This window comes from Typopeltis vanoorti, chromosome 4, assembly GCF_054136105.1.
Source record: "Typopeltis vanoorti isolate ZY-2024b chromosome 4, IOZ_Tvanoo_1.0, whole genome shotgun sequence".
NCBI classification, from domain to species: Eukaryota; Metazoa; Arthropoda; class Arachnida; order Uropygi; family Thelyphonidae; genus Typopeltis; species Typopeltis vanoorti.
In genome coordinates this window covers 9892104-9919212 of record NC_143552.1, presented here as the reverse complement: position 1 = coordinate 9919212, position 27109 = coordinate 9892104, and the positions used below count along the sequence as shown (strand labels likewise).

General features: G+C 37.6%; 1 protein-coding gene across 1 annotated transcript in view; it reads right to left on the bottom strand.

Moving 5' to 3' along the window:
* LOC150107097 (DDB1- and CUL4-associated factor 5) overlaps nt 1–27109 on the bottom strand; it is a 302448-nt gene that overhangs the window by 87603 nt on the left and 187736 nt on the right. The window contains exon 8 of the mRNA XM_090390998.1: nt 8063–8181. Coding sequence (XP_090247124.1) covers nt 8063–8181 — 119 coding nt within the window. The remainder of the gene's footprint in view (nt 1–8062; nt 8182–27109) is intronic.

The window sequence follows — 27109 nt, the reverse complement described above, 5'->3', positions numbered from 1 at the left end:
GTAATTGTAAAAATGCCAACAAATGCAAAGAGGAATCTGCATGATGCAGAAAGAATGCAACACAGTCAAGTGAGCTCCCAATTGAAGCAGAACATGAGCAACATACAACCAAGTCAAACTACATAAATCTGGTTTGTCCCAGCAAATAGTGGATGTTAGCCTCAAGATTTTGGAATAATTTCTGCAATTGATGCAATTGCAATGTGATAAATCACATTGCAATTTTTAATTACATCAAATATACTCATTTTGTGTAATTAGAAATTGTGAGAGAGAGAGACTGAGTGAAAGAGAGCATGCACTTTTAAATATTTTTAAACCTATAGTTTCTAACAGATGTAGTTTTAATCTAGTATTTGCACTTATACTCTTAAAAGATTACCACTGTTAAGAATGTAGTTACATTATTCAGATGAGATTGTTTCAGTTATTCCTCAATCTTGAGCAGTGATAATGACGGTTTGAATATCTCAGAGCAAAATAGAGATATTTGTCATTAAATTATTTTAATCAAATCTGTATTTCTTAGTGAAATATTTCACTTAGGTATGTGTTTCAATCTTAGTTATGAAAAACCTATAGGTGTTGTTACATATTAGGAGGTTCTCAGACTATGACAATAAAATAGAAAAGGATAACATTCTCAATGTCTGCTATCACTCTTAGTTTCCTTGATTTTTTTTTTTTTTTTTTGAAATGACTTCCCCCAGAGTAGTTTGTAAACCAACTGTACATTTAGAAACATAGTGGATTAAGGATCAGATAATCTAGGAACACTTTGAAAAAGTATCATGTTTTATCTTCAGATCAACTTGATCTCAAGATAAAACATGATACTTTTTCAAACCACAAGATCTAATAAGGGTAGTGATCTCACACCGAGTTAATGATTTTTGCTATCTGGTGTGAGATCATCATCATCATCAAATTCCTGCCATGTACCCTCAAGGGGTGTAGAGGATAGGATAGTACTACATGAAAAAAATTACATCCTTACTAACTTCTTATCTACAATTTTCCTCCAAATCAGTCTGTTACTTGTCAAGCCTCCAACATTATCAGATCTTATATTTCTATCGTTTAAGGCACTTTGTGCTGTATCAATCCACCTATATCTTAGTCTTCCTCTGAGTCGTTTTGCTGCCAACCTGGCAGATAACACTTGTTTTGCTAATCTTTCCTCGCCCATTCTGTTTAGGTGACCATAACACCTGAGATTAGCTCTGCTGACGCATTCATGGATGCTGACAATGTCAAGTTCTTTCCTAATATCCTCGTTTTTAATATGATATTGCCATTGATGCCACCTGTTCACACCTATAATCTTTCTCAGGACTCTCATATCTGCGGTCTCTAGTCTTTGGTCAAGTGTTTTACTTCTGACCCAGCTCTCAGATCCATAAGTTAAAACTGGTTTGAACATTGTCTTGTATACAGCTAATTTAGTGTTCCAACTAATTTCTCTCTTTTTCCTTATGAATTTATTCAATTGACTTCTTACCATACCAGCTTTGCTGATTCTGTTGTCTATTTCTATATTTAATTTACCATCTTCAGTAAAAATCGTGCCTAAGTAGCTGAAATGTTTTACTTGTTCCACAGGTTCTCCATTCACAACACAGTTGACACTTTCAATGATTCTGCCTATTTTCATTGTCTTCGTCTTTTTATTGCTGACCTTCATACCATATCTATTACAACAGCTATTCAATTTAGTCAGAGAATCTTGCAGACTTGTAGCGGATTTATTTAGAAGTATAACATCATTCGCATAAAGCAAAGAGCTGACATCAACATCTCCAATTATGATATCATGTTTAATACCACTTTCACACCAGATTTAACATTAAACCATCTTCCTGTACTTCCTTCAATTCTAACTGCTGACTCACAACTCAAATAAAGACTAAGTATTGCTTGCTATAATACCCCACTGACACCATATAACTGCATCGTATTGAATAGCTTCTCTGTTGGTACCTTGTCATATGCCATTTCCAAATCGACAAAACTTAAATACAGATCTTTGTTATATTCCCATGCTTTCTCGACTATCTGTCGTAAAGTGAAGATCTGATCCTGACAGCCTCAATTTGGCCTGAATCCAGCTTGTTCTTCACCAAGCTTTTCTTCCAAAATTCTTCTCAACCGTTTCTCAAGTATACTTGTATAGATCTTGTAAGGAACACGCAGCAGGGAAATACCTCTGTAATTCTCACATTCAGTTTTATTTCCCTTTTTATATATGGGTACTATGAGAGCTCTACTCCAATCATTGGGAATTCGTCCTTCTGTCCATGCTTTCTGAACTATGCAGTGCAGCCACTGTAAGACTCTTATACCACAATACTTCAGCATTTCTGGTCGAATATCATCTATTCCTGCTGCCTGTCCACATTTCAAGCCTTTGATTGCTTTTTCGACTTCAAGTATGGATATGTATTCCTGACTGCATGCCTGGTCAGTGTTTTTTACCACTGTGCTATCATCACTGCTTGTTTCATTTAACAGTTTTTCAAAGTAATTACTCCATACTTCAAGGATATCTTTTTCTCTCGTTTTCATGTCACCTTTATCATCTCTAACTCCTTTTACAGCACTCTTTCCCCCATTCCTAAGCTTCTTCAACACCCTCCAGAATATTTTGCCACCTTTTTGATATTTATTTTCTATATTCTTGCCAAAGTCCTCCCATGTCTTTTGTTTAGCATTCTTGCATTTGTCTCTATATTCTCTAAGAGCACAAGCTGACTTATTTGACAGGAAATTTTGATATGCTTTCTTCTTTACCTTCACTGCCTCTTTAACTTCCTGTGTCCACCAGTGAGTTCTGATTTTTTTATCCTTGCAGACAACCTCACCACATGCTTCTCTGGCAGAATCAATCAATGTTTTCTTCAGAGTTTGCCACTGAATCTCCAAGGTTTGATTCCTGTTCTCAAACTCTTTCATTTTTTCTTCAATAATCTTTGTGTATTTTAGTCTACAGTTCACATCTGAGAGCTGCTCAACTTTTATTCGCTTTAAAACTTTCTTACATGTTATTCTTTTCAATATGAAATTCAATTTTATCCTGCTCAAAACTAAATAGTGGTCACTTCCAATTTTAAATCCTCTGTACACTCTGGTGTCCTGCACCATGGAGAAAACATCACTATCAACAATAACATAGTCAATGAGACTTTTCTTATTCGTAGCCTCTTCTCTCCATGTGAATTTGTGCACATTTTTATGTTGGAACATGGTGTTAATAATAACCAGTCCATGTCCTGAGCAGAAATCCAACAGATATTTGCCATTATTATTAGCTTTGCTCTTTTCTCCAAATTTTCCCAAAATATTTTTGTATGTCTCACAATCATTTCCTACTCTGCTATTTAGATCCCCAACAAGGACCAACTTTTCCTTTTTCATTGTGTCAGTTGCTTTTTCTAAAGCCTCACAAAATTCCTCCACTTCTACTTTAGTAGAACCTTCTGTGGGACCATAGGTACAATAAGGGTAGTTGATCTCACATCTGGTGTGAGATCAACTACCCTTATTGAAGTCCATGTTTACAGTGGGATCTGATCCCAAAGTCTGTTGGTTGGAGAGTGGAGATGCAATTCATTCATTTAACCATGCTGATGATGTTAATGAGGTGTGACAAATTAATTTCCAGAATGGCCACGTAGTGTCGCCTGTGTGGTGATTTGGTTGGAGTCATGTATCTTTGTGCATGTTTTAACTAATGCATGTATAAACCTCACGCCGATAGAGCCAATTGCTACCTGGCTATTGCAAAAACAAAAGAGATCTGTGTGTAAAATTTGGTGATCACTTCCAATTGATCAAAATGTAGAGCACTGTGATCAAAATGTGATCAAAATGTAGAGCACTGTGTTAACATGAAGTTTTGTGTGAAAATTGACAAAATGCTACTGAAACATTGGAGCTGTTGAAAGTGACATGGTAGGGATGCTCTGAAAAAGTCAAGTCTCTTTGAGGGGGTATAAGAAATTCAAAGGAGGGCGAAAAGATGTGAACAATGACACAATAAGTATTCTTGTAGACAGTCTTATACGTTGGTTATGCATTACTAAATCACTTAAAGAACTGAACAACATAGCTACGAATATAAATTAAATTACAGTTTAATAAATATTTCCGATATTTCAGCAACGTCACATTGCCATCTTACAAAGGAACTTACAAAAAAAAAAAAAAAAAAAAGGTACGTGCACGTAGGCAATACAACACAGTAACTGAGAATGAAGAGATGAAGCTATTGTTCTTCTAAAAGTCCTGATGGTGCCCTCAAAGTAGGTGTTCTTGGCCGTTGGGCTGAAGGTCTGCTGATGTAAGCCTCCCAAATTTGGGGCAGTTGCATATAACCAAATTTGTTGAGGTTTGGAGAGTTTCTTAGGGCTGAGGCTGATTCCCTAAATAGTCTTTCGAATTTGTATTTGCTACGGTGTATTACTGTAGCTTTCTTCCACCGTATTCTGTGGAAATCCAGAGCATGGTCTGCAAGATCAGAATGGTTGTACTTGTGAAAACGGATGTAGTCCTTGTGTTTAGAAATTCTGATATTCGCTGTCCTACCTGTTTGGCTAAAGTAAGACAGTTTATAACATCAAGGGACCTGGTATACACCAGGTAGGTCTTTAGTGGAGCAGATAAGGGATGCCAATTTTCTGAAAGGCCTGTAACAAGAGGTCAGTCACGTTTATTCTTGGCTACTTACCTCCCTATCGAATACAGTCCCACCAACTCACAAATTAGAAAACTTCACAGGCTCCTTAAGAAAGTCTTCTTGGCCTGTAGCAGTTACCAACAGATTTTAACTCTATACCCCCCCCCCCCTGTATTTACGGACTCCCAAAAATACACAAAGAAAATGTGCCATTATGTCCCATAGTGGATGGCATTGATTCCCCCACATACAAATTAGCTAAACATTCGGCCAAAGAGCTCACACACTATACTGGCAACACACCATCACACATAAAAAACTCAGCCCACTTCAAAGCCAGCATAGAAAACCTTACACTCCAACATACTGACATAATGGTCAGCTTTGACGTCTCCTCCTTATTCACAAATGTCCCACTCAAGGAAACTTTAGAGCTAATCCAAGCTAAATTTTCTCCCGATATCTCAGCCCTATTTCAGTTCACAATGAACTCAGGCTATTTCGTTTGGCAGGGAAAATTCTACAAACAAATAGAGGGGACAGCCATGGGTTCACCACTCTCCCCACCTTTGGCCAATTTCTTTATGGAGACCTTTGAAGAAAAAGCCTTAGCCTCTGCCCCACAAAACCAACCATATGGCTTCGCTATTTGGCCACATGGCTCTGAAACACTCCTTAACACACTTAAACAACCAACACCCCAGAATCAAGTTCACCCCTGGAAAAAGAGGAAAACAACAGCTTCCCTTTCCTAGACACACTAGTCACCCATCAGCCTGATGGAACCTTGGTTTTCTCAGTTTATAGAAAACCCACCAATACAGGCAGATACATTTACCAACAATCCCCCCCTCACAACAATATGGAGTGGTGAAAACACTATACAACAGGGCTAAACTAATCTGTTCTAACGACATGGCCCTAAACACTGAACTAAATCACATCCTCAACACTTTCTCAGCCAATAGCAACCCCCCCCCCCCAGAAATCCAAAAAATATTGAAACCAATTAACCACAGCCCCCCCCCCCCATCCACAACAAGGATTACTCTAAATCCATCACCATTTCCTACATCCGAGGCACCTCGGAAAAAAATTACCAAAATCTTAAAAAAATATGACCTGACCTCCTGTTTGTAACAGGAAGTCAGGTCATGTTTTTAGACAGTATATACAACTGCAAGGGATCTGGTATATACCAGATCCCTTGCAGTTGTAAACTGTCTTACTTTGGCCAAACAGGCAGGACAGCGAATATCAGAATTTCTGAACACAAGGACTACATCCGTTTTCACAAGTACAGCCATTCTGGTCTTGCAGACCATGCTCTGGATACATTCCACAGAATACGGTGGAAGAAAGCTACAGTAATACACTGTAGCAAATACAAATTCGAAAGACTATTTATGGAATTAGCCTCAGCCCTAAGAAACTCTCCAAACCTCAACAAATTTGGTTGTATGCGACTGCCCCAAATTTGGTCAAAGTTTCAGAATCATTCCTTTCAGAGGAATCCACAACTTACGATACCTGAAACATCTTCAAATCTTATCTAAAATCCACTGACATATTAACTTTAATACTGAGTTGTTCTGCAACATCCCTAAGTATTAAAAATACTTGGGAGGTTGCATAATATAAACTGGGCAAATACCAAGGTTTGCCCAATTTATATTAATATTTCTTGAAGATCTCATGTAAACATTTTGGGTGATAGAGAGCTCTTTGTCGGACAACTTTTTCAATTGATATTTTATTGCTACTCGTGTGAAGTTGGATTGTTGCTGTTGCAGTGTGGTATATTTCCTGGTCTTAATTTCTCTGCATATGAAAAGAAAATGACTACACAATAACTTTTTCCTCCACATGCAGAAAAATATTTGCTGCCCCTTCACTAACATAAAACAATCCCAACAAAATATTTTTTTAACAGATAAGCTTAGGTGTTGATGGTTATTCATGACTTATTTTTCACGGTATTAACAACACAACAAACACTTTTATCAACAAGGATGTTTTATTAACGCTTATATTTCGCTGATTTTCGACTCAGCATCATCAGAGCACAACACACTTGTAAACGCAACAGTGAGTGAGTGAAACAATATAATTATAAAAGACAAAAGATCTAAAGTCCTATTTTTTTTTGGTGCCCTCTAACGGGGGGAGGGGGGGGGGGAAACAGTTATCCAGGAGTTTTTCTTAGGATAACCGTCTCCCAAATTTTTAGCAAATTAATGCAACCGTATTTGTTAAGGTTGGGAGAATTCTTCAAAGCCATTGCTGACTCAAAAAAGAATCTTTCAGATCTATAATGACTCCTAAATAGCACATTCGTTTTCCTCCATCTAATCCTGTGTGAAGGAGCGTCCAAAGCGTGGTCTGCCAGTCCCGACTTGCCATAGTAATAGTAGCGAATGTATCTTTCATGTTCTTCCAGGCAGATGTTCACTGATCTTCCTGTTTGCCCATAATAGGCAAACTCACAGTGACACAGAACTTCATACACTCCTGGGTGTGCTAATGGGTGAAGTTTATCCTTAGGCGAGTGGATCAGAGTTGCCAGCTTGACATGAGGTTTGAAAGTGGTGCGAAGGCCATGTTTCAACAATACTTTGGGTATCTTTTCTGATGTACCTCTGATATAGGGAATAGAAATGGTCATGTTGTATTCTTGTGTATTAGGGGAGGGCAGAGTAATGGGCCTATGTAGTATTTTATCTATTTTGTAGGGGTTGTGGTTGTAGCCGTTGGCTAAGAACGTATGGCGCAGGTATTGGAGTTCAGTGGTCAGAGCTGTATCATTAGAACAAATGGCTCTGGCTCTGTATGTAAGTGTTTTTAAAATGCCGTACTGTTGGACGGGATGATGATGTGATTGTTTATGTAGGTATCTTCCTGTGTGTGTGTAGTCTTTCTGTAAATAGAAAAAGATAGTGATCCATCTGAAAGGCGGGTGACTAATGTGTCAAGAAATGGTAAACAGTTATTTGATTCTTTTTCTACTGTGAAGTGAATTTTGGGGTGTTGGCTGTTTAGGTAGGTAGGTGACAAAAGCATCCAAATTTTTTTTTTTTTCCCGTTAGAGGGCGCCAAAAAAAATAGGACTTTAGATCTTTTGTCTTTTGCAATTACATTGTTTCACTCACTCACTGTCGTGTTTACAAGTGTGTTGTGCTCTGATGACGCTGAGTTGAAAATCAGCGAAATATAAGCGTTAATAAAACATCTTTGTTGATAAAAGCGTTTGTGGTGTTGTTAATACCGTGAAAAATAAGTCATGAAAATATTTTTTTATGAATTATCCACACAATGAATATTATGCACTATTCCTATACATAAAAATACATTATGAAACATAAGCAATAAAAATTATCTAAACCTTACCTTAACTATTTTCTCTACTCCAGATGATGCCAGACTGGCATTTACACTGTTATAACGTACTTGGTTTACAATTGACCTGTGTCCCTTGAGAATTAACTGAGCTTCATTAACCCAAATTCCTGTAAGGAAATTTCATTAATTTTTTTTTTTAAAAACCCTTTAATATTGTTTGTCCACTGAAATACATGTTCATTAAGCCACATGTAAATGCAAAGAAAGCAGTTATTGTATTGTAGCATGCAGCTATTATAGCTTATTTAAAAAGCTTCGCTATAAACATCATGTATTTATAAGTATCAACAGTACTTTTTGGAAAATTATGGAGACAACTACTGTGTTTGAGTAAAACTTTAGTTTAATATAAACCAAAATCAACACTCGACGTTTTGACCTTCATATCAAGGTCATCTTCTGGAGCATATATATACTATATACAGAGAAACAAGCTGCACTACAATCTACATGGTTTGTTAAAGTTACTCCTATTATTAATATTATCTATTGGTTGTAAAATTACATTGGGAGCAACAACAAGTCTATATATATATATATATATGAGTATACATATAAACCTTATACATATTATATATATTATACGTATGCATTTAATTATACATATAAACATACAAACATATAAACATATGATTATACATATATACATATATAAAGATTATACATACCATATATACATACCAACACCATGATTATACATATATATTCCAACCAGTTGGTATGGGATGGTTTCCAATACTAGCTGAAGGTTGCCTAGAGTCATGAAGTATGCTGGATACTAAATATTAAGTAAGTTGAATGTGTGCCATCCAGATTCTTGGAATTTTCATGCCACCATTATTGTTGATATTTGGGTGGTTTATCAGAATTTCACAGGCTTCCTTAAATTTTCTTTCATACCAGGTTTTTGTTTAATGTGTCTTATGTATTCTTTCTTACATATAGGGTTTGTACATCCTGTTTCACCAATGTATGGTAAGTTACAGGTGCAGCGGATGCAATCAACTCCAGGATCTGCTAATGGGAGAGAGAGAGGATCCTTAGAGGAGTTGTTTTGAAGTTTTGTAGGTGGTTTAAAGGTGGCATTGAGATTATTTGGTGTAAGATTCTGTTGATTTTTTCTGATAACCCTTTAATGTATGGGATGGCTATAGTTTTAATGTAATCTAGATTCTTTTTTGATGATGTTTTATGAAGTACTTTATTAATAGTATTTTTGTTGAGAGTTTATTTTTCACTTGGTTAGACTATAATAAATTTAGTTTAATCCTTTATCCAAGTGTGAGCAAACAAAGTTTGTGCATGAAAGTATCTTCAGGACTGGGGTAAGGTAGTACAACACCGAGCAACTCGTTGCAAAGGTGGAGCAAGCTAACATCACTCCTATCTCAGTATCTCCCATAATGCAAATCACATCTCCTTGTGGATATGTATGATGTTATGCATTATGGATGGCCCTTCCCTTAATACATATCCGCAAGGAGATGTGTTTTGCATTATGGGAGATACTGAGATAGGAGTAATGTTAGCTTGCTCCACCTTTGCAACGAGTTGCCCAGTGTTGTACTACCTTACCCCAGTCCTGAAGATACTTTCAGGTGCAAACTTTGTTTGCTCACACTTGGATAAAGGATTAAACTAAATTTATAATAGCATTTTTGTTATAGCCATTATTTATAAAAGTGTTGCTGATGATTTTTAGTTCCTGTTTCAGAGCTTGTTAGTTTGAGCAAATTGTTATAGCTCTGTTTTTAAGGGTGTTAATGACTCCATATTTTTGTTATGGGTGGTGATATGAATTAGCATGTATGTATTGGCCACTGTGTGTCGTTTGCGGTAGATCGTGAAAGATAGACTGCCTAAAGGAAGAATTGTGACCAGTGTGTCCAGGAACGTGAGCGAGTTCTGAATTTCAATTTCGATCATAAATTGTATGCGTTCATGTTGTTTTGCTCAGGTGGCTAAGGAATGTGTTTAGCGTTTTTCGCCCATGTGGCCAGATAACGAACACGTCATCAACGTATCTAAGTCACACTGTGGGTTTTAGAGTGGAGGAATCGAGAGCACTTTGCTCAAAAGTTTCCATATAGAAGTTAGCGATTTGGGGGGGATATTGGTGAGCCCATGGCCATACTTTCTTTTTGTAGGTAAACTTTATTTTGCCACACGAAGTAACCGGAACGTCGTACATAGACAAAGAGGGCCGTAATGTCGGGTGGAACAAAAACAAAGAAGGATTGTGTCATTGATTGGGATATTTGTGAAAAGGGCAGAAACTTCGAAACTGACTAATAAGTCATCTTTGTCGAGTCTTATGTTTTTAATTTTGTTTATAAAGTGTTGTGTGTTCTTTATGTAGGAGGGGGAATAACTGACCAACTCCTTGAGTGTTGACGCTAATTTCTTGGCTAAGTGGTAATTAGGGCTAGCTATGCCTTCCACAATAGGTCAAAGCAGCACATTTTGTTTGTGTACTTTCGGAACACCATATATTCAGGGAGAGTGGGCATAATGGGATATCATCATCATCTTCATCTTCATTATACCCTCTTTTACCTTGCAGTGTCGAGGGTCCATTGATCATCGGACCTAAGTCCGTTTAGAGGATAAGGTGGTCAAGCCCTATGCCCCGGTATATCCTACGGCCTGTAGTGTTAAGTTCTCAAGGCCAGTTTGCCTGTTTTGCGGGATGAAAAACCCCAGAATAAACTGGAGAAAAAACCCTGCTGTCCACGCCCAAGACTGGCTAACTTGGCTAGGGCTGAGGAAGATCCTTCAGCTCCTCACGTCACCGACGGGAATCGAACCTAGGACACTCCTTCCCCAGGCATATGGTTGCGAAGTGCATAGCCACTAGGCTAACCGTGCAAACTTATAATGGGATATAAGTTTTTTAATTGTGTCTGATGGCCATGAAGTGACGGACTTAAGTAATTTCTCTGTTTTATTCTTTATCCTGTTTGTTGGGTTATAGTTTACCAGTTGATAGGTGTTGTTATCGGAGACAAGTTGATTCATCTGACTGATGTATGTTGACCTGTCAAGGACGACAGTGGCATTGCCTTTATCCGATTTTGTTATAATTATGTCTTGATTAGCTTTCAATGACTTGATAGCTGCTAGTTCCATTTTTGTAAGATTGTTATGTATGGTTTTCTTATTGTTCAGAACATTGCTGGTTTCTAATCATATTTTATCGGCAATATTATTGGGTAGGGACCTAATGCCTCTTTCTATGTGGTAGATAAAATCCAATTTGCTCACCATTTTAGGTGTTAATGCGTAGTTAAGTTACCAGGTAGCGCAAGTTGGCCGCTATTTAAGGTGTGGCTTGATAAGTTGATCACATGGTTCTTGCTTGCAGTAGTTCGCTCCTTGTCTCCCTTGTTTGTTCACTGTTGGAGCTGTTTACAGGGAAGGAGATCTCCTGATTAGTATGACTGGCAGCCATATTTCGCTGTTGTTTCAAAATGTGATATTTGGCCTCGAGTTTTTCTTTATTATTTTCTAGGATATATTTGGCCGAATTGCAGTAATTCTTTCTAGTACTTGTAGAATATCTGGATTTATATAAATCGATAGTTCAGATTGTAATTTTGAGACCTGATTTTGAGTTATTGCTAGGTTTTGGTGGGCTGTTTGGATTTGTTCTCTAAGTATTGCTTTCTCTGTGCAGCCATATATATACGAAGTGCTTTAGCGCAGTGCTTCCCAAACTTCTGGATGTCAGGGCCCCGTTTGCAAAAATTAAACTATTTCACGGCCCCCTCGAAAAACAATCGTAATAGAGAGATATATTATTATAATATTTATTGTATTTATATTCAATACAAAACATACACAGCGAATATAGCAAAAATCAAATGCATATATTACATTTTTTGCTTCTTACCGTTTGGTTCTGAAGACGATGCGGGCTGTTCCGTAAAATATGAAATAGTGTCCTTTTTTTGAGTCTGTTTCTGCTTCTTCTGATTGTTCGTGGGAATTTTTTTTTATTTTTTTATCATCCACTTATCCATCTCGGGGTTAAATTTTTTAACGTAGAATAGATCAAATAATATCACCACTTACCAATACTGGCACACCACAGACTGATAACATGAAATTAGTGAATATTACCTGAATAAGGGAATCCCAGGACCAGGAAATTTTTCTCTTTTGCGACTTTTCTCCCTTTACGGTAATTAAGCTTAACGCGAAACAGACAGCAAAGGCAGGGTTATTAAAACGTGCATATGATTGGTGCGGTATTAACAAAAGATCACGCAACTGAAAGATAAAAGCATAGCTGACAATTGAGTTGAAATGCTAACTCTCTTCAACCGAATTCCATACGTGAAATGCCATAACATTCATTATATATATATATATATATTACTTAGTTTTAACACTTTTACGAATTTTAACACGTTCGGTTGAATTTTATTGCTGCCTTGGGAAATCGAACTCACACACATCTAATTAATAACAATAGTTTTTAGTTAGATACTGTGTTTGCCCATGCAACTTATGGTTTTGTTTCAGTCTATACAGCATAGTTTCTGTATGAGGGGACATGTGATTCATTAATTAGTGTGTTTTTATCCCAGTTGTCTCTAATTGCACCATTTGTTGAGAAATATATTACACAGACTCCTCATACCTTATTCACCGGCATAATAAAAGTACTTGTTTTTATTGCCTCTGCAGTATAGTGGCTGTTAGGGAGTGGTGTTGTTTACCACTGCAAGAGAGTTACTATCTCCCCACATGAAGTTGTTTAAGCTTTTTTTTTTCATATGTGAAGTATATGCAAAACTTTTATTGGTAACAGAAAACTAGCTCGGATGACAGTGATAATATAAAACGAGTTTTGATATGTATATAAAGTCAATATCAACAGTCCCTGATTACGAACGCGTGATGAAAGGGACAGGAAGATTTGGAGCTTCCCTGGAGAGCATTCGAAGTAAATACAATTAACCACTGCTTTGAAATGAAACATGAATAAGCAATATTTACTAATATACATTAATATGCAGGAAGCAAAGTTTGTGAACCAACACCAATGTGTGAATTTTTGCATTAAAATATAAAAAATAACAAAAAAGAAATAATAAATAATAAAAGTTAAATACGTTTCTTTTAAAATAAAAAAAAAATCTACTTAGTCTTAAAACATTTTAAATTTGTTTTCATTATTTCACGGGCCCCCTCAACAAAACCTACGGCCCCCAAGGGGGCTGCGGCCCACAGTTTGGGAAGCGCTGCTTTAGCGGACATAAATTTCTTTTTCAGTTTGATGCAGATAGAAATAAGGTTACTGTCTCTGCATCACTTTAAAAAGGCCAGCCGATTGATCAAGAGGGAAATACGTATCTTTAACTTACCGTAACAATTGCAACGCTTGTGAGTATCATTTCCATGGATGATGAGAATCCTTTCTTTTAGGCTTACACAGTGATCTGAATATATTTTGGAAAATTATGGAGACAGCTACTGTGTTTGAGTAAAACTTTAGTTTAATATAAACCAAAATCCACATTCGACGTTTCGACCTTTTTATCAAGGTCATCTTCTGGAGCATATATACCATATAAAGAGAAACAAGCTGCACTACAATCTACATGGTTTGTTAAAGTTACTGACCAACCGTTACAACAATTATTGGCCTGACCTCTGGTGAAAAAAAAAAACAAAAAAAACTTGATACATCAATGCTAGAGTCCTATTATTAATATTATCTACTAGTTGTAAAATTACATTGGGAGCAACAACAGGTCTATATATATATATATGAGAATACATGCATATCAACAGTACTATTTAATAGTATTAGCTAATATTTAACACCAGATAATATTAATAATATTATATAGTGTTAAATGAGAATTTCCATTATTAACTGCTGAGAGATTAAACAACACTACAAGTAGATAATTAAGTAAAATTTGTATTACAAATGCCAAAGAATGTTATTGCTTTACAATAATGCAGGCATGCAAAACAGAGTCAAGTTAATTTTTATTTATATCAGCAGTAATTTTGATTTGAAAGCACCAGTTCTTGTCTGATCAGTGAAGTTAAGCAATCCTGAGCCCAGTTAGTACTTAGGAGGGTTAAGATCAAGGGCTCCACAGAGCCCTTGATCTCAATCTGAATGAGTAACTGCATGATTTGTGGACATGAACGTCACAGCAGCAACCTTATGATATGATTCATCTTGCTGAAAGAGACAATGGTCAGTTCCATAGCTTTCATGTTCCACTGTAAATACTCTTTGCACCACTGAAGACAATGCTGCACGTTGGTTCAGGTAATGTGGGGCCTGCATATTGCGATGCTACCACAGAAACCCATGTTGAAAGCTTTGGTTCTGAATATTTTTTGTGCAGATTCAGGTTCCAGTCGATTCCCAGAACTCCACATTCAATGTGTCAGCCGATGAATGACATTGTAGCACTCTATGGTCATATTTGGTGAGTCATCCACTGCAGGTAGCACTTCTAGTTAACTCCTTGTGCTTCCATCTCAGTATGGTATCTGAATGTTGACCTGGGATGGCCCAATTTGTCAACAATTCGCCAAACAGATTGACTGCAATATGGCATCCTATCACAATTCCTCTTTCAATTAATTAATATGTCAGTTCCTTTTTCGCAGCCATTTCACCCGGCCACAGTTCCAGACTTGGGAGCATCATATTCCTCCAATTTATACTGGCCACAAACACAACTCATTACATGGCACGATGCACCTTGTCCGTGGGGGCAGTGTATTTTTTTGATGTCCTATCCAGGGGCAGGATAATAAAGACAATCTCAGAACCAATTAAGTTGCATGGGCAGACTGAGTTAGAAGTTATGGTTTATCAATGATATGCTGATTTCCAAGTGGCAATTTCTCTCTACCCCTCCCTCCCTCCGAGGATTTTAAAGTATGTTGGACCTTTATACTGTAATTTACATGATATAGAACTTTTAACAGAGTAGTAACACTAAACAAATTAAAATTTTTTAAAACAACCTAGTTTTGTGATTCATTATTATTATGTGACACCTCCAAAGAGTATTGCACTATGCTATACTGTAGATCGCTGGTAGCAGAATTCGCAGCTTGTAAACAAGCCGACACGGGTCATGAAGTGAACACTTCTGATATGCTCTTACATTTTCTATAGTTCACACACGAAATAAATAAAAACCTCCAAGGAGAGCATTCTGCACCTCTCCATCTCCCTTGAGAACTGCACGTGTTCTCAAGGCCAATTTGCCTGTACGTGGGATTAAAAATCTGAGTTTCTCGGAGAGAAAACCCTGCTAACTCTGTATGAGATTGCCTAACTCACATTTAACTAAAAATTAGTGAAATAACAGCCCAGAGAGTGGTTGTACATGTTTTTTGTTCCTCCCTAGCTGTTTAAGCCTCATCTCATTATCATGATAAGGTACAGGTAGAATTTGTGATGATATAGGCAAAGCATATCAGAAGTGTATACTTCCAGATGGGCTACCATAAGTATGAAAGCTACAACTAGAAGGCATTTTCTTGTTAGATTAGTACTCACCAGAGAATGTTAAACCCAACTGCTCAAAGAAACCAATCCTCGAAAGACTAGATGGCTAAATTCTTATAAACAGACTTCATGGATTCAAGAGAATCATTGTGGGAAGTCCCATTCTCACAGCTCATCATACCTTAACTTTAATTCATTCATGAACTATGCACTCACCACACTTTCAGACAATGCATTCCATTCACCACTACCACTCACAAAAAATCTCTCCTCATCTCCTTACTCAATCCCTCCATATACAGCAAAGGATGACCTCTTGCTCTCTCCCCCACCTCATCTCCAGACATCCTATGAAAGAGTAATTTAATAAAAAGGTGGCACACCGTTTGGCAGCTCCTATAGGAGGAGATGACCTTGCTAATGCTTCTGCCTTGGTATCTCCACTTGGGCCTGGCTCCCACTGAAGAGACCTCAATAAAGGTCGAAACTAGTCTGGGTAGTGGCCCTTCCCTTAATGCATAACAGTATACATATCTGCAAGGAGATGTGTTTTGCATTATGGGAGATACTGAGATAGGAGTGTTGGCAGCTTGCTCCACCTTTGCAAGGAGTTGCCAGTGTTGTATCACTTTACCCCAGTCCTGAAGATACTTTCAGGTGCAAACTTTGTTTGCACACACTTGGATAAAGGATTAAACTAAATTTATTATATCCTATGAAAAATCTCATCCACATTAATCTGGTAATTACCCCTTACCAACTTATGTCTTGTTCATGTCCTTTCCTTCCCCTCTTCTTTCTATCTACTAGGCTCTGAAATTTGCATTCACTAAATTGGTCCTAATACTCCACATTTCAGAGACCATTAACAGACTTAGTCAAATCTGTGCAATAATCCATATGCAGCCTGATCAAAGCATTGTACAAGAATCATAAGATTCTTGTGTAAACGTGTCTATAATTCATAATCATAATGTCACAAGTGTCTCTAAACGGAGATCTATTATCCAACCCAATATGTTCCAATTTAAATACCAGCTTGTCGAAAGCCTTTGCAAACTCTAAATACAGGCAGCCCTAGGTTTACGCGCCACTTCCATTCCTGAAAAAACAGGAGTAAACCGAATTGGCATAAAACGAACCCAATTTTAATAGAAGGTACAAAGTTATGTTCACACAGTCAAAAAAATGCACATGAAGTATGTGTAACATTATTATATTTAAAGCTGTTATAATACATACATATATATTTGTTAAAATAAAATTATTAATAATGAAAACAAAACAAAATTATATACAAAAAATATGAAACTTCAAAAAGATATTACATATTTCTATGTTGAAGTTCCTGGTTTCGGATAACCTGCATTTTTTTTTTTTTTTTGAAAAAAGTACTAGTGTTAACTAACTAATATTTATTTTTCTTTCTTTAAGGAGGAGTTCAGTGTAAGGTCGAATAGATGTGATTACACTCCTTTTTACGTTCGCACTCTGTTCCCAATCGTGGTCCATTTCGCAGAGTTCATCAGTCAATGTCTCTATGCTTGCAAGGATACGCTGAAAATCGGCCATTTTTATATCTCAGAGGACCTTCTTCGTTTTCTTTCTCCTCCTTTGGATGTTGACTTAATTGTTCGGCTAATTATTTTAAGTCATCATTGGAAAGCGGTTTATCATGGCTCTCTAAGACTTCTGTCACATCTTCAGCTGTAATATTGTGCAATCCCACCTCTCGCACAAGCTTGGTAATATCTTCAATAACATATTCCTCTTGTTCTCGAATTCCTCGAAGTCGTGCATAAATGCTGGAAAAAGTTTTCGCTATGCTCCTTTTAAACACTTTGCTGACACTTCGTTCCAAGCTGCCTTGATGTTGTTAATGCCCTTCAAAATATCGAATTACTGCCAATAGTCTTTAATAGTTTTTCCTGAAGTGTCCAAGATTCTTACCATTTCCATAAACGTTATACGGAGGTAATAGGCTTTGAAGATTACTTTAATCCCCTGATCCATTGGTTGCAAAAGCAATGTTGTGGTTTGGGGCATGTAAACAACCTTGACATCCAGGGACATTATCCAAGAGAAGCAATGCCTTAGCTGGCAAATCGTTTTCTTTACAGAAGTGAAGCACAGTAGGACAAAAATAATGTGTGTACCAATCTATAAAAACGTCTTGTGTAACCCAAGCTTTCTTGTTCCATTTCCAATAGACTGTCAGCATTGCTTTTAGATCCTTGAAAGCGCATGGTGTCTGTGAATGGTACACCAACATTGACTTAAGCTTCAAAGTTCTGGAGACATTTGCACCCAACAAAAGTGTAAGTCAATCTTTTGCAGCTTTAAAATCTGTAGCGGAATGTTCTTCACAGGAAATGAAGGTGCATGATGGCAGTTTTTTCCAGTAGAGCCCAGTCTCATCAACATTAAAATGAGATCAGGAGGATAACTTCCTTGTTCTACACAGTCTTGCAATTCTTTAGGAAAAAGCAGCCGCTGCCGCAACATCTGCACTGGCCGCCTCACCACATAATTTGACACTATGGCACTTACTTCAAAACTTAAATCTCATGAGCCAACCTTTGTTTCTTAAAAATGTGTCTTCGCCTCCATCCGTCTTTTCAAGATCCTCAAAAATTGTTTTTGCTTTCTCAGTTATAATAGTCAGCCTGCGTCAGAGGAATGTGTTTCTGATTCAAGTCATCCACCCATAATGATAATAATTTTTCCATTTTTTCATGAAGTTTACCCCTGCTATAACTTACATGTTTTGCATTTAGTACAGCCTGTTGTAGAGTGTTGCGTAGACTGTTTTATTCTATCTGCATTTTTCATAATTGCAGTAACAGTGGGTGGAGGTAAGTTCATACTTCTACAGACATTAGCACTTGTCTGCCGATCTTCCATTCTTTGAATCACCTCCATCTTCTTTTCAAGTGCGATTGATTTCCGTGCCTTCTTAACACCAAGTTCTGCTAACTTTTCTGCACTTCTTTTATCAGACATGGTATGTAATTACATATGTATGTAAAAAAAATAAAAAATAAATAGAACAATTAGGCAGATTCAACAGTAAAACTAGGTTTGATACATATACGTCATAGTAGCTCGGTAAACACTCAAATACAAGAGTGCCTGCTCGCATAGTTTCTCAGTCAGACCACACTACAGTAAGAAAGCACGCGCAGGCATCCGGTGTTATTGTGAATTGCCGTAAATTGAACAGTCGTAAACCGAGGGCTGCCTGTATACTACTGTATATGCATTCTCCTCCTTCTCCCTTTGTCACACCAAATCCATTTAAATATAGCCCATCCATTCCCTCAAATTCGCATAATGAACTCCTTTCTCCTCACACAACTCTGTTAGCATGATATTCATAATCTTCACTCGCCTTCTCAACCTCATGAGTTTTCTTAAAGCTTTCCAAAATTCTTCCCTGCATGAAATCATCTAGATGATGTGTTTGATTCATTATAAGACACTAGACAAGTTTACAACTTTATTCTTTCACAAAAAGAGCTTCCTTCAAACAAATTTGCTTAGTACAGTCTTTTGCCTTTTATCCTGTTGAGTGATGTTGAGTATTATTTGCACGAGTGATAACACGTGCAAATAACACGTGATTTGCACGTGTTATCACTCAACCCTTTGCACATGATTTGAAAATTCGAATGTGTACCCGCTTTATATTCAAAATCATCAGTTATACAGATACTACAAGCTGATTCATCTGAATTTGCAGTTTTAATCTTCGGAAATAGTGTTTGTCCTTATATTTTGGACATCAGTGTAATTAAGAATATTACACTGATATTAAGAAGATAACAGTTCTTGTGCTATAAAGATAGCACAAGGACAGACTGAAGATGTTTAAAATAAACAAATGACTTAGACAAGGTGTCTTATTAAGTTTCACCTTATTTAATTTAGTGTCCGCGCAGTTAGCCTAGTGGCTTAGCGTTTCACAACCGTATGGCTGGGGGAAGGAGTGTCCCAGGTTCGATTCCCATCGCCGACATGAGGAGCTACAGGATCTTCCTCAGCCATAGCCAAGTTAGCCGGTCTTGGGCATGGACAGCAGGGTTTTTTTCCACCAGTTTATCTGGGATTTTTCATCCCACAAGCAGGCAAACCGGCCCCGTGAATACACAGCGATACAGCCAGGAATACTTACAGGCATAGGGGTGACCATCCTATCCTCGTACTTTGGTTACGAAATCCAAGCATTCTTGGAAGGCTGTGGGCCTTAAAGACCTGTTAAAGCCACTGGGATAGATTATTTAATTTAGTAACTAATGAAATAGTAAGTAAACAAAATGGAAAAGAGTGGAATATAAATTAAAAATGGAAAATTAAGAATTGGATATGCCAATATAGAAAGTATTTTTCACTTCATTGCAAATTAAATTAAACATGACAAGAAATTATATTATTGTTTTACTCTTTATCTAAGTGTAAGTATCCCATAATGCAAAGCACATGCACACACACACATCCTTTTGGACATATATAATGCTACGCATTATGGGAAAGATGACTAATCAGACCATTTTTGAACTTTATGGAAGTCTCATCAGTGGGAGCCAGACTCAGAAGAGATACAAAGATTGAATTAATGCAGAAGTCATATATTTCCCATGTACAAGCGGCTAAAAGGTTTATCAACTAATAATAATTTCTTGACATGTTTAATTTAATTTCAAACCAAGTGGAAAAAACTTTCTACATCTATTTTTAAATCTAGACCAATTTAATAATAAGGTAATACACTTTTTGCTACTTGTAAATGGGAAATATATGATGGCCACATTTGATATCTCAATGCAGAAATGTTGCTGATCTTATCTGTTCAGATCTCATAAGAGGGTAGTCTGAAAAGTTCTCGGCACAACAAAGAAGAAACAAATTTATAATTTTTAAATTATTTTTATTTTTCAACATAATCTCCCTTAAGACTAAACATTTATTCCAGCAATACTCCACAACCATTATCCCATCCCTGTAGTGGTTCTCAGTAAGATCTGCAAAATACCCCTTTACAGTTCACTTACCTCTTGATTCGAAGAAAAACCCTGAACACCAAGAAAGAGTTTTAGTTTTGAGAAGAGATAGAAGTCAGAGGGGGCCAAATCTGGGGAATAGAGTGGATATTCCAACAATTCAGAGTGCAGATCCTTTAAATTTTCCCATTACCAAAACACCTTTGTGGGCAGGTGCATTGTCCTGATGAAAGATGATTTTTTTCTTCTGCAAACCAGGTTTTTTCCTCACAAATTTTTTCGCCTAGTTTGGTTAAAAGATCAGAATAATATAAGCCAGTTATTGTTTTACCCTTTTCAAGATAATTAATAAACAAAATGCCTTTAGCAGTCCAACAGGCCGATGCCATGACCTTTCCTGCTGACAGAACCGGCTTTGTCTTCTTTGGCGCTGAACATCTGGCTTCTGTCCACTGTTTTGACTGCTGTTTGGATTCTGGTGTGTAATTATTATTACGGGCGACTCCAGGAAGTCCTTAGACTCATCGAGGGAGGCCTTAAACATCATGTCCACACAACTATTCGGCTTTCTCACCGTATCTATCATACCTTGCCTTGAACTCATTCACTGTCATAGCACCCACAACAGACTCTGGCAGCTTATTCCACTCATTTACCACTCTAAAAGTAAAGAACCCAGCTCTAATACCCTTGCTAACCACACTCTTGCCAACTTCCATAGGTGTCCCCTAGTTTTCCCACCAACAGTCCTGATCTCAAAAATATCCACTGAATTAATCCTATAGAAACTCTTTAGCAATTTGAATGTCTCAATCATATCTCCCCTTTTCCACCCATCAACTAATTTCTGCGACCGACAAATCTTCAACCTGTTCTCATAAGGTTCATTCCATAGACCTGCTATCACCTTGGTCACTTGCCTCTGGATCCTCTCCACCTCCTCCCCATCAAGAAGAAACCTAGGTGACCAAATCTGGGCACAGTAGTTGAGAAGAGGTCTTATCGAGGCTCGGTACAGAGGAACAATAACTTGCTCGTCTCTGCTCGTCAAAGTATTTTTCAACAACCAAGTGATTTGGTGAGCTGATTTAGACACTTTTGCAATGTGCCCCCTAAACTTCACCTCCCTACCGACCAACACTAACAAGTGTTGGTCGGTAGGGAGGTAGGCCTCATCAATCTCCTGGAGTACAGTTCCACCAATGTGGTATACTGCTGCTAATCTTTTCACCTTACATTTTGTAACATTAAATTGACATCCATTCTCCTTAGGCCAGAACTCCAATCTATCCAAATCATCCTGCAAGATTTTGACATCTTCTGCATTCACTATCGCCCTACCCAACTTTGCATCATCAGCGAACAAATGAACTGTTCCTCTTAGATCCTTCCCTATATCATTAATGAACAAATTAAACAGCAGTGGCCCAAGAACAGAACCCTGTGGCAAACCACTAGTCACAGGCCATCTTTTGGACTCTACTCCTGAATAAACTACTCTTTGATATCTCTCCATCAACCACCCAGCTATCCATCTCACCAACCCTATATCCATTCCCATATGTTGCAGTTTACGGATTAGAATTCCATGTGGTATCCTGTCAAAGGCCTTAGACAGGTCCAGCAGTATCACTGTAAACCCATTACCCTTATCCAGTTCAGCCGTCACTGTGTTATAAAACTTGAGCAAGTTACTGAGGCATGATCTACCCTTCACAAAGACATGCTGTCCCCTATACAGTATCTCATTTTCATCAATCCATTTCTGTATTTTTCCCTTGACTACTTTCTCCAAGGCCTTGACAACGACTGCTGATCAGTCGATAATTTGCAACAGTAGTCTTGGATCCTACTTTATGCAGTGGAACTATTTTCCCCTCTTTCCACCCCTTCGGGACTAAACCAGACCCGGAACTCAGATTAAACAACATGGTCAAGGGCACTGATAATTCTTTAGCCGCTTCACGTAAGACCCGTGCCGGTATACCATCCAATCCCACAGATGAATTCACATTAAGGTTCTGTAATAGACTATTCACCTCCACTTCATTCATCACAATTCCCATATAAACTAATAGTTCCTTCATTTTTTCAATGTCACCACCTGAATGATATACTCTTGCAAAGTGCTCATTCAGTAATTCACACTATATCGACCGATTCAGTAACCTCCTTACCATCGGCATTCCTTAAAATCATTCTGCCGTGTACAGTTTTTTTTTTTTTTGCTTGCAGCATATTTAATGAACTGTTTGGGATTCTCTTTAGCTTGCATAGCTAGTTTCCTTTCATAATCTGCTTTTGCTTTTCTTACCACACTCGTTACCCTTCTGGCCTGCGCTTTATACCGTTCGTGTGCCTGCAGGTCACCTTTCCCTATAAATTCCCTCCACAGTTGTTTCTTTTTTTGCAGCTCAAGCTTAATGGTGTTATTCATCCATTTAACCCCTACTTGTTTTACTATTCGGGCCTTAGGTATACAGTCAGCCACAATCTCCTAAATGCTCCTTGACCACTTCCCATGCTCTATCGACATCCAGCCCTTGCAGTTTTACATGCCATGGCACTGAACCAAGCAATCTCCTAAGCTTGTCATACTTGCCAGCATGGTAATTCCACATATATCCTGTCCTAATCGAAAATTCCAGACCTTTAACCACCTCCCAGGTCAAGACCTTATGATCACTCTCACCAATAGGTGGCAACATGGTCATATTCATTACAGTCAAATTCTCAGATGCTATTACCAAGTCAAGCACTCTCAAGCCCCCTAGTATTTTCAATTACATGCTGTCTCAGATAGTTATCCCTCAATAATTGAATAAAATCCATTTCCTTCCTCACATGTGTCCTCTCCTCCTTCCAATCAATGTTACCATAGTTGAAATTCTCTATAATAATTACCCTCCTTCCACTCATTTCATCAATTTGTTTATGCATACTATCTCCACCATCTATTCCATCACCTGGTCTATAGCAGCACCCAACTGCATATTTTATTCTACCAGTCTCAATCTCGCCCCAAATAGCCTCAAATGGGCTCTTTTCACTATCCTGCAATACAACTTCAATTCTGCCTGGCTGCAGTTCATCAGCTATCATCAATAACACTCCTCCCCCATTTTATTCTCTGTGTCCCTCCTAAAAACACTATAATCTACACATTCTATCCCACAAACTATATCATCTTTCGTCAGCTGAATGTTTCACTAATGCCAATAACCTGTGGCCAGGAAGAGTCAACCAAGGCAAAAAATTCTTCCTTCTTGTTCTTAATACTCCTGGCATTAGTATACATGAAATGCAGAGGTCCCTTTGTCCCACCCCTATCTTGATGTGTTATTCTAATTATCCTATTCCGATTACTTGTCCTTAGTACTGGCTTGGGTACATTATATACATTCTTACACTCAACTGTCTCACTGATGTCCACATATCCACTCCCCCCCCCCCTCCTTAGTAGTTCTAGTTTCCCTGGTTCTGCACATCCATTTTCACTTCATTCAGCAACACTTTTACCAGTCTCCGCACACCAAATCCATTCAAACGTAGGCCATCCATCTTGTATAAATCCTTTCACCCATCAAACTCATTCCACAAGTCCACGAATTCCACACCATCTGCATAACCTGAGCATAAAGTCATTTGCGATTATGGCCCTCCTTCTAAACTCCTCTCTTTCGTACTGTGGCAAACACACTCACTATCCTAACTCTGTCACTCTTTTCTTTGGCTACCTTTAACAATACTTTCACGTCCTCTCTCATAAAGAATTTATCTCCTTTCAATTTGTTCGTACCCACCACAACCATCAATTCTTTCACTCTCTGTTTTTGCACTCTAATACTCTCACTTACATCCTTAAATTTCGCGCCCGGTAAGCACGATTTAGTCAAACTCCCATCTATCACACCTCTTAATAAGTAATGGTTAATCCACGTCTCATCCATAGGAATAAATCGACACACGAAATCAGTTTTATGCTTGTTACAACGCTTCCTGGCACTGTTCAGAGATTTTCACGCGAGTGCGTTTTTTTTGATCTGCTGTGAGCAAGCATGGCACCCATTTTGCGCAAAGCTTTTTCATTTGCAATTCTTCGTGCAAAATATATCCTACATGTTCTTTTGAAATGCCTATTGTGTCAACAATTTCACACACTTTGACTTGCCGGTCATCCAATACCATATCATACACTCGATCAATGATTTCTGGTGTTGTTACACTTTTTGGAAGTCCTTCACATGGATCATCTTCAAGGTTGGTACGGCCACATTTATATGCAATTATAAAGAATTTTATAACTGCACGATACTCAATTTTATCCATTTCGAGGGATACAGACAACACTTTTACTTAAGACAGCTGTATAAAACAAACTACTTGATGGAATGACTTCAATTTCACATGGATGCTTATGACAGATATACCAACACAGAAAAAGAAAATTGTGCCGAAAGTGTTGCCATCTATGGTCAAGGCTGAATACTTTTCAGACCACCCTTGTATTTATGACTCATTGAGACTATGCGTCATTCTATCTATTAGACCGATTCTATTTCTCTCTTTTTTTTTTTTTTAAATTTTATTTCTTCTCTCACCTTAGAATTTACAATTGCTTTATGAACTTTATATAGGTAATCTCCAATGCCTAGAGTTCAAGCAGGAAATTGCACAATTCAGAAGTTTTTATGAATTCTTATAAACAAAATGACCCCAAACTGACTGCAAGTTGAGCTGGAGAGGCCAACAACCACTCCTTTCATCTACAACAGACCAGAGCCCAAAACTTTGGACGATCAATCTAGTTCATATTTAACCCAGGAAAAAGCTGAGGAACAGGATGGGTTCTGAAAAGTCAGAATGGAAAAAATGAGGCAAGGAACAACATCAAACGAAACTGCAACCCTGTGGAAGCATAAATGAACCAACATACGGGAAGAATTCCTCCTGTTATCTTACAAGCCAAGATATGAACAGAAGTGGCTACAGACCTTAAAAACTTTAAAATAACTTTTTCAAAAGCCAGAAACATGGATGAAGGGGGGAGGGAGAGAGGTTCTGAATACAGCCAGAAATGACAGCTGACCACAGGAAACTCACTAAACTTTTCAAAGATAAAAACATCCATAGTATCATATGTTCACTTTAAGAAATGAAACAAAAGGGAAAAAAAAATCACTGCATAGTATAATAGAATCTATTATCCACAAGATGAACTCTAAAAGACCTCTAAATTTCCAAACTAAGCCCTGTGAAAGTTAGTCATATGCTTTGAACAGATAAAAGGAAATGTCACTTGTTCTAGTGAAAATCAGCAAACAATACTCAGAAATCTACAACCTAAAAAACATCTGCAACCTAGCTATAAAACCAAAACCATCTGATGACTTGACAAACTAAACGATACCACTGTTGGCAAAAATTTAGCAACTTGCAATGCTGCTGCAAGGCCAATTTCCACTTCCTTAAATGAAGAGAAAACCATTCAATGGCTTCCTGCAAAAAATCTAAAACTGAGCCACTAAATGCACCAAATATAGTGAACCACATTCCAACAACTAAAGAGAGGTGAAGCAATATTTGGCTACCCAAAAATCAGCAAAATAAAGCCAAACAACACTACCAAAAACGGCACAGCCAACCACAGTAAATGCTCATATTCCCCAACAGCACAACATGAACATGTTAAAACCAGCAGAAAAAGCAGAACCTTAACATCCAACCAAATACAGCAAAGCTGCAATTGTAGCAGCCACTCTGGGAGACACATTGAGTTCAGAAAAACCAGTTAACCTCTGTGCCCAGCACAGAGGTTAACATACTACAGTAGTTGATGATTAACAAACATAGAAGGCCAAACTTTCTAGAGATTGTATTCTGGAATGCTAATGGTCTAGGAAACAAAATGCATGAACTACACGCACACACTACAGTGTTGATATAATCATTGTGCATGTAATGCAACTTTGACTAGCTGACAACCCAAACCTCAGGAAGTATGTTCTATACTGCAGTGACAGGTCCAACACCAGGAGGGTTGGACGGCTATATACAGAACACAATGAAATTGTAAATCCTACCAACATAGAAATCACTGGGGTAGAGGTCAACCATTTCAAATGTGGGTCCCCAGAAAAATGAAATATAACGAAAAAGTTATCTACTCCGTATATAACTCTCCAAACAAACAGTTACTGAAAGCAGACTTACCTGAAATTCTAGATGCAAATGAAGCTGTGTAGTATGAAGAAAAATTAAGCACATGGCTTGGAGCAGCAGAACTACAAATCAAAACAGTGGCATCCTCAAAGACTTGCTGCCACCAGGAACACTGTTCCTGTGCTTCCAATACAGTTTCAAAAAGTATCGTAATCAGTAAATTCCTAAATGCCTATAAGTTCACAGTTTCACAGCATCCTAATTCAGTTATCAGTTTCATAGTCATATGAACTAATAACAATAAGCTTATTTATCCATAATAAAGCTTAATGATATAACTAACACCAAGAGGAAAAATACATTTATTAAACTCAC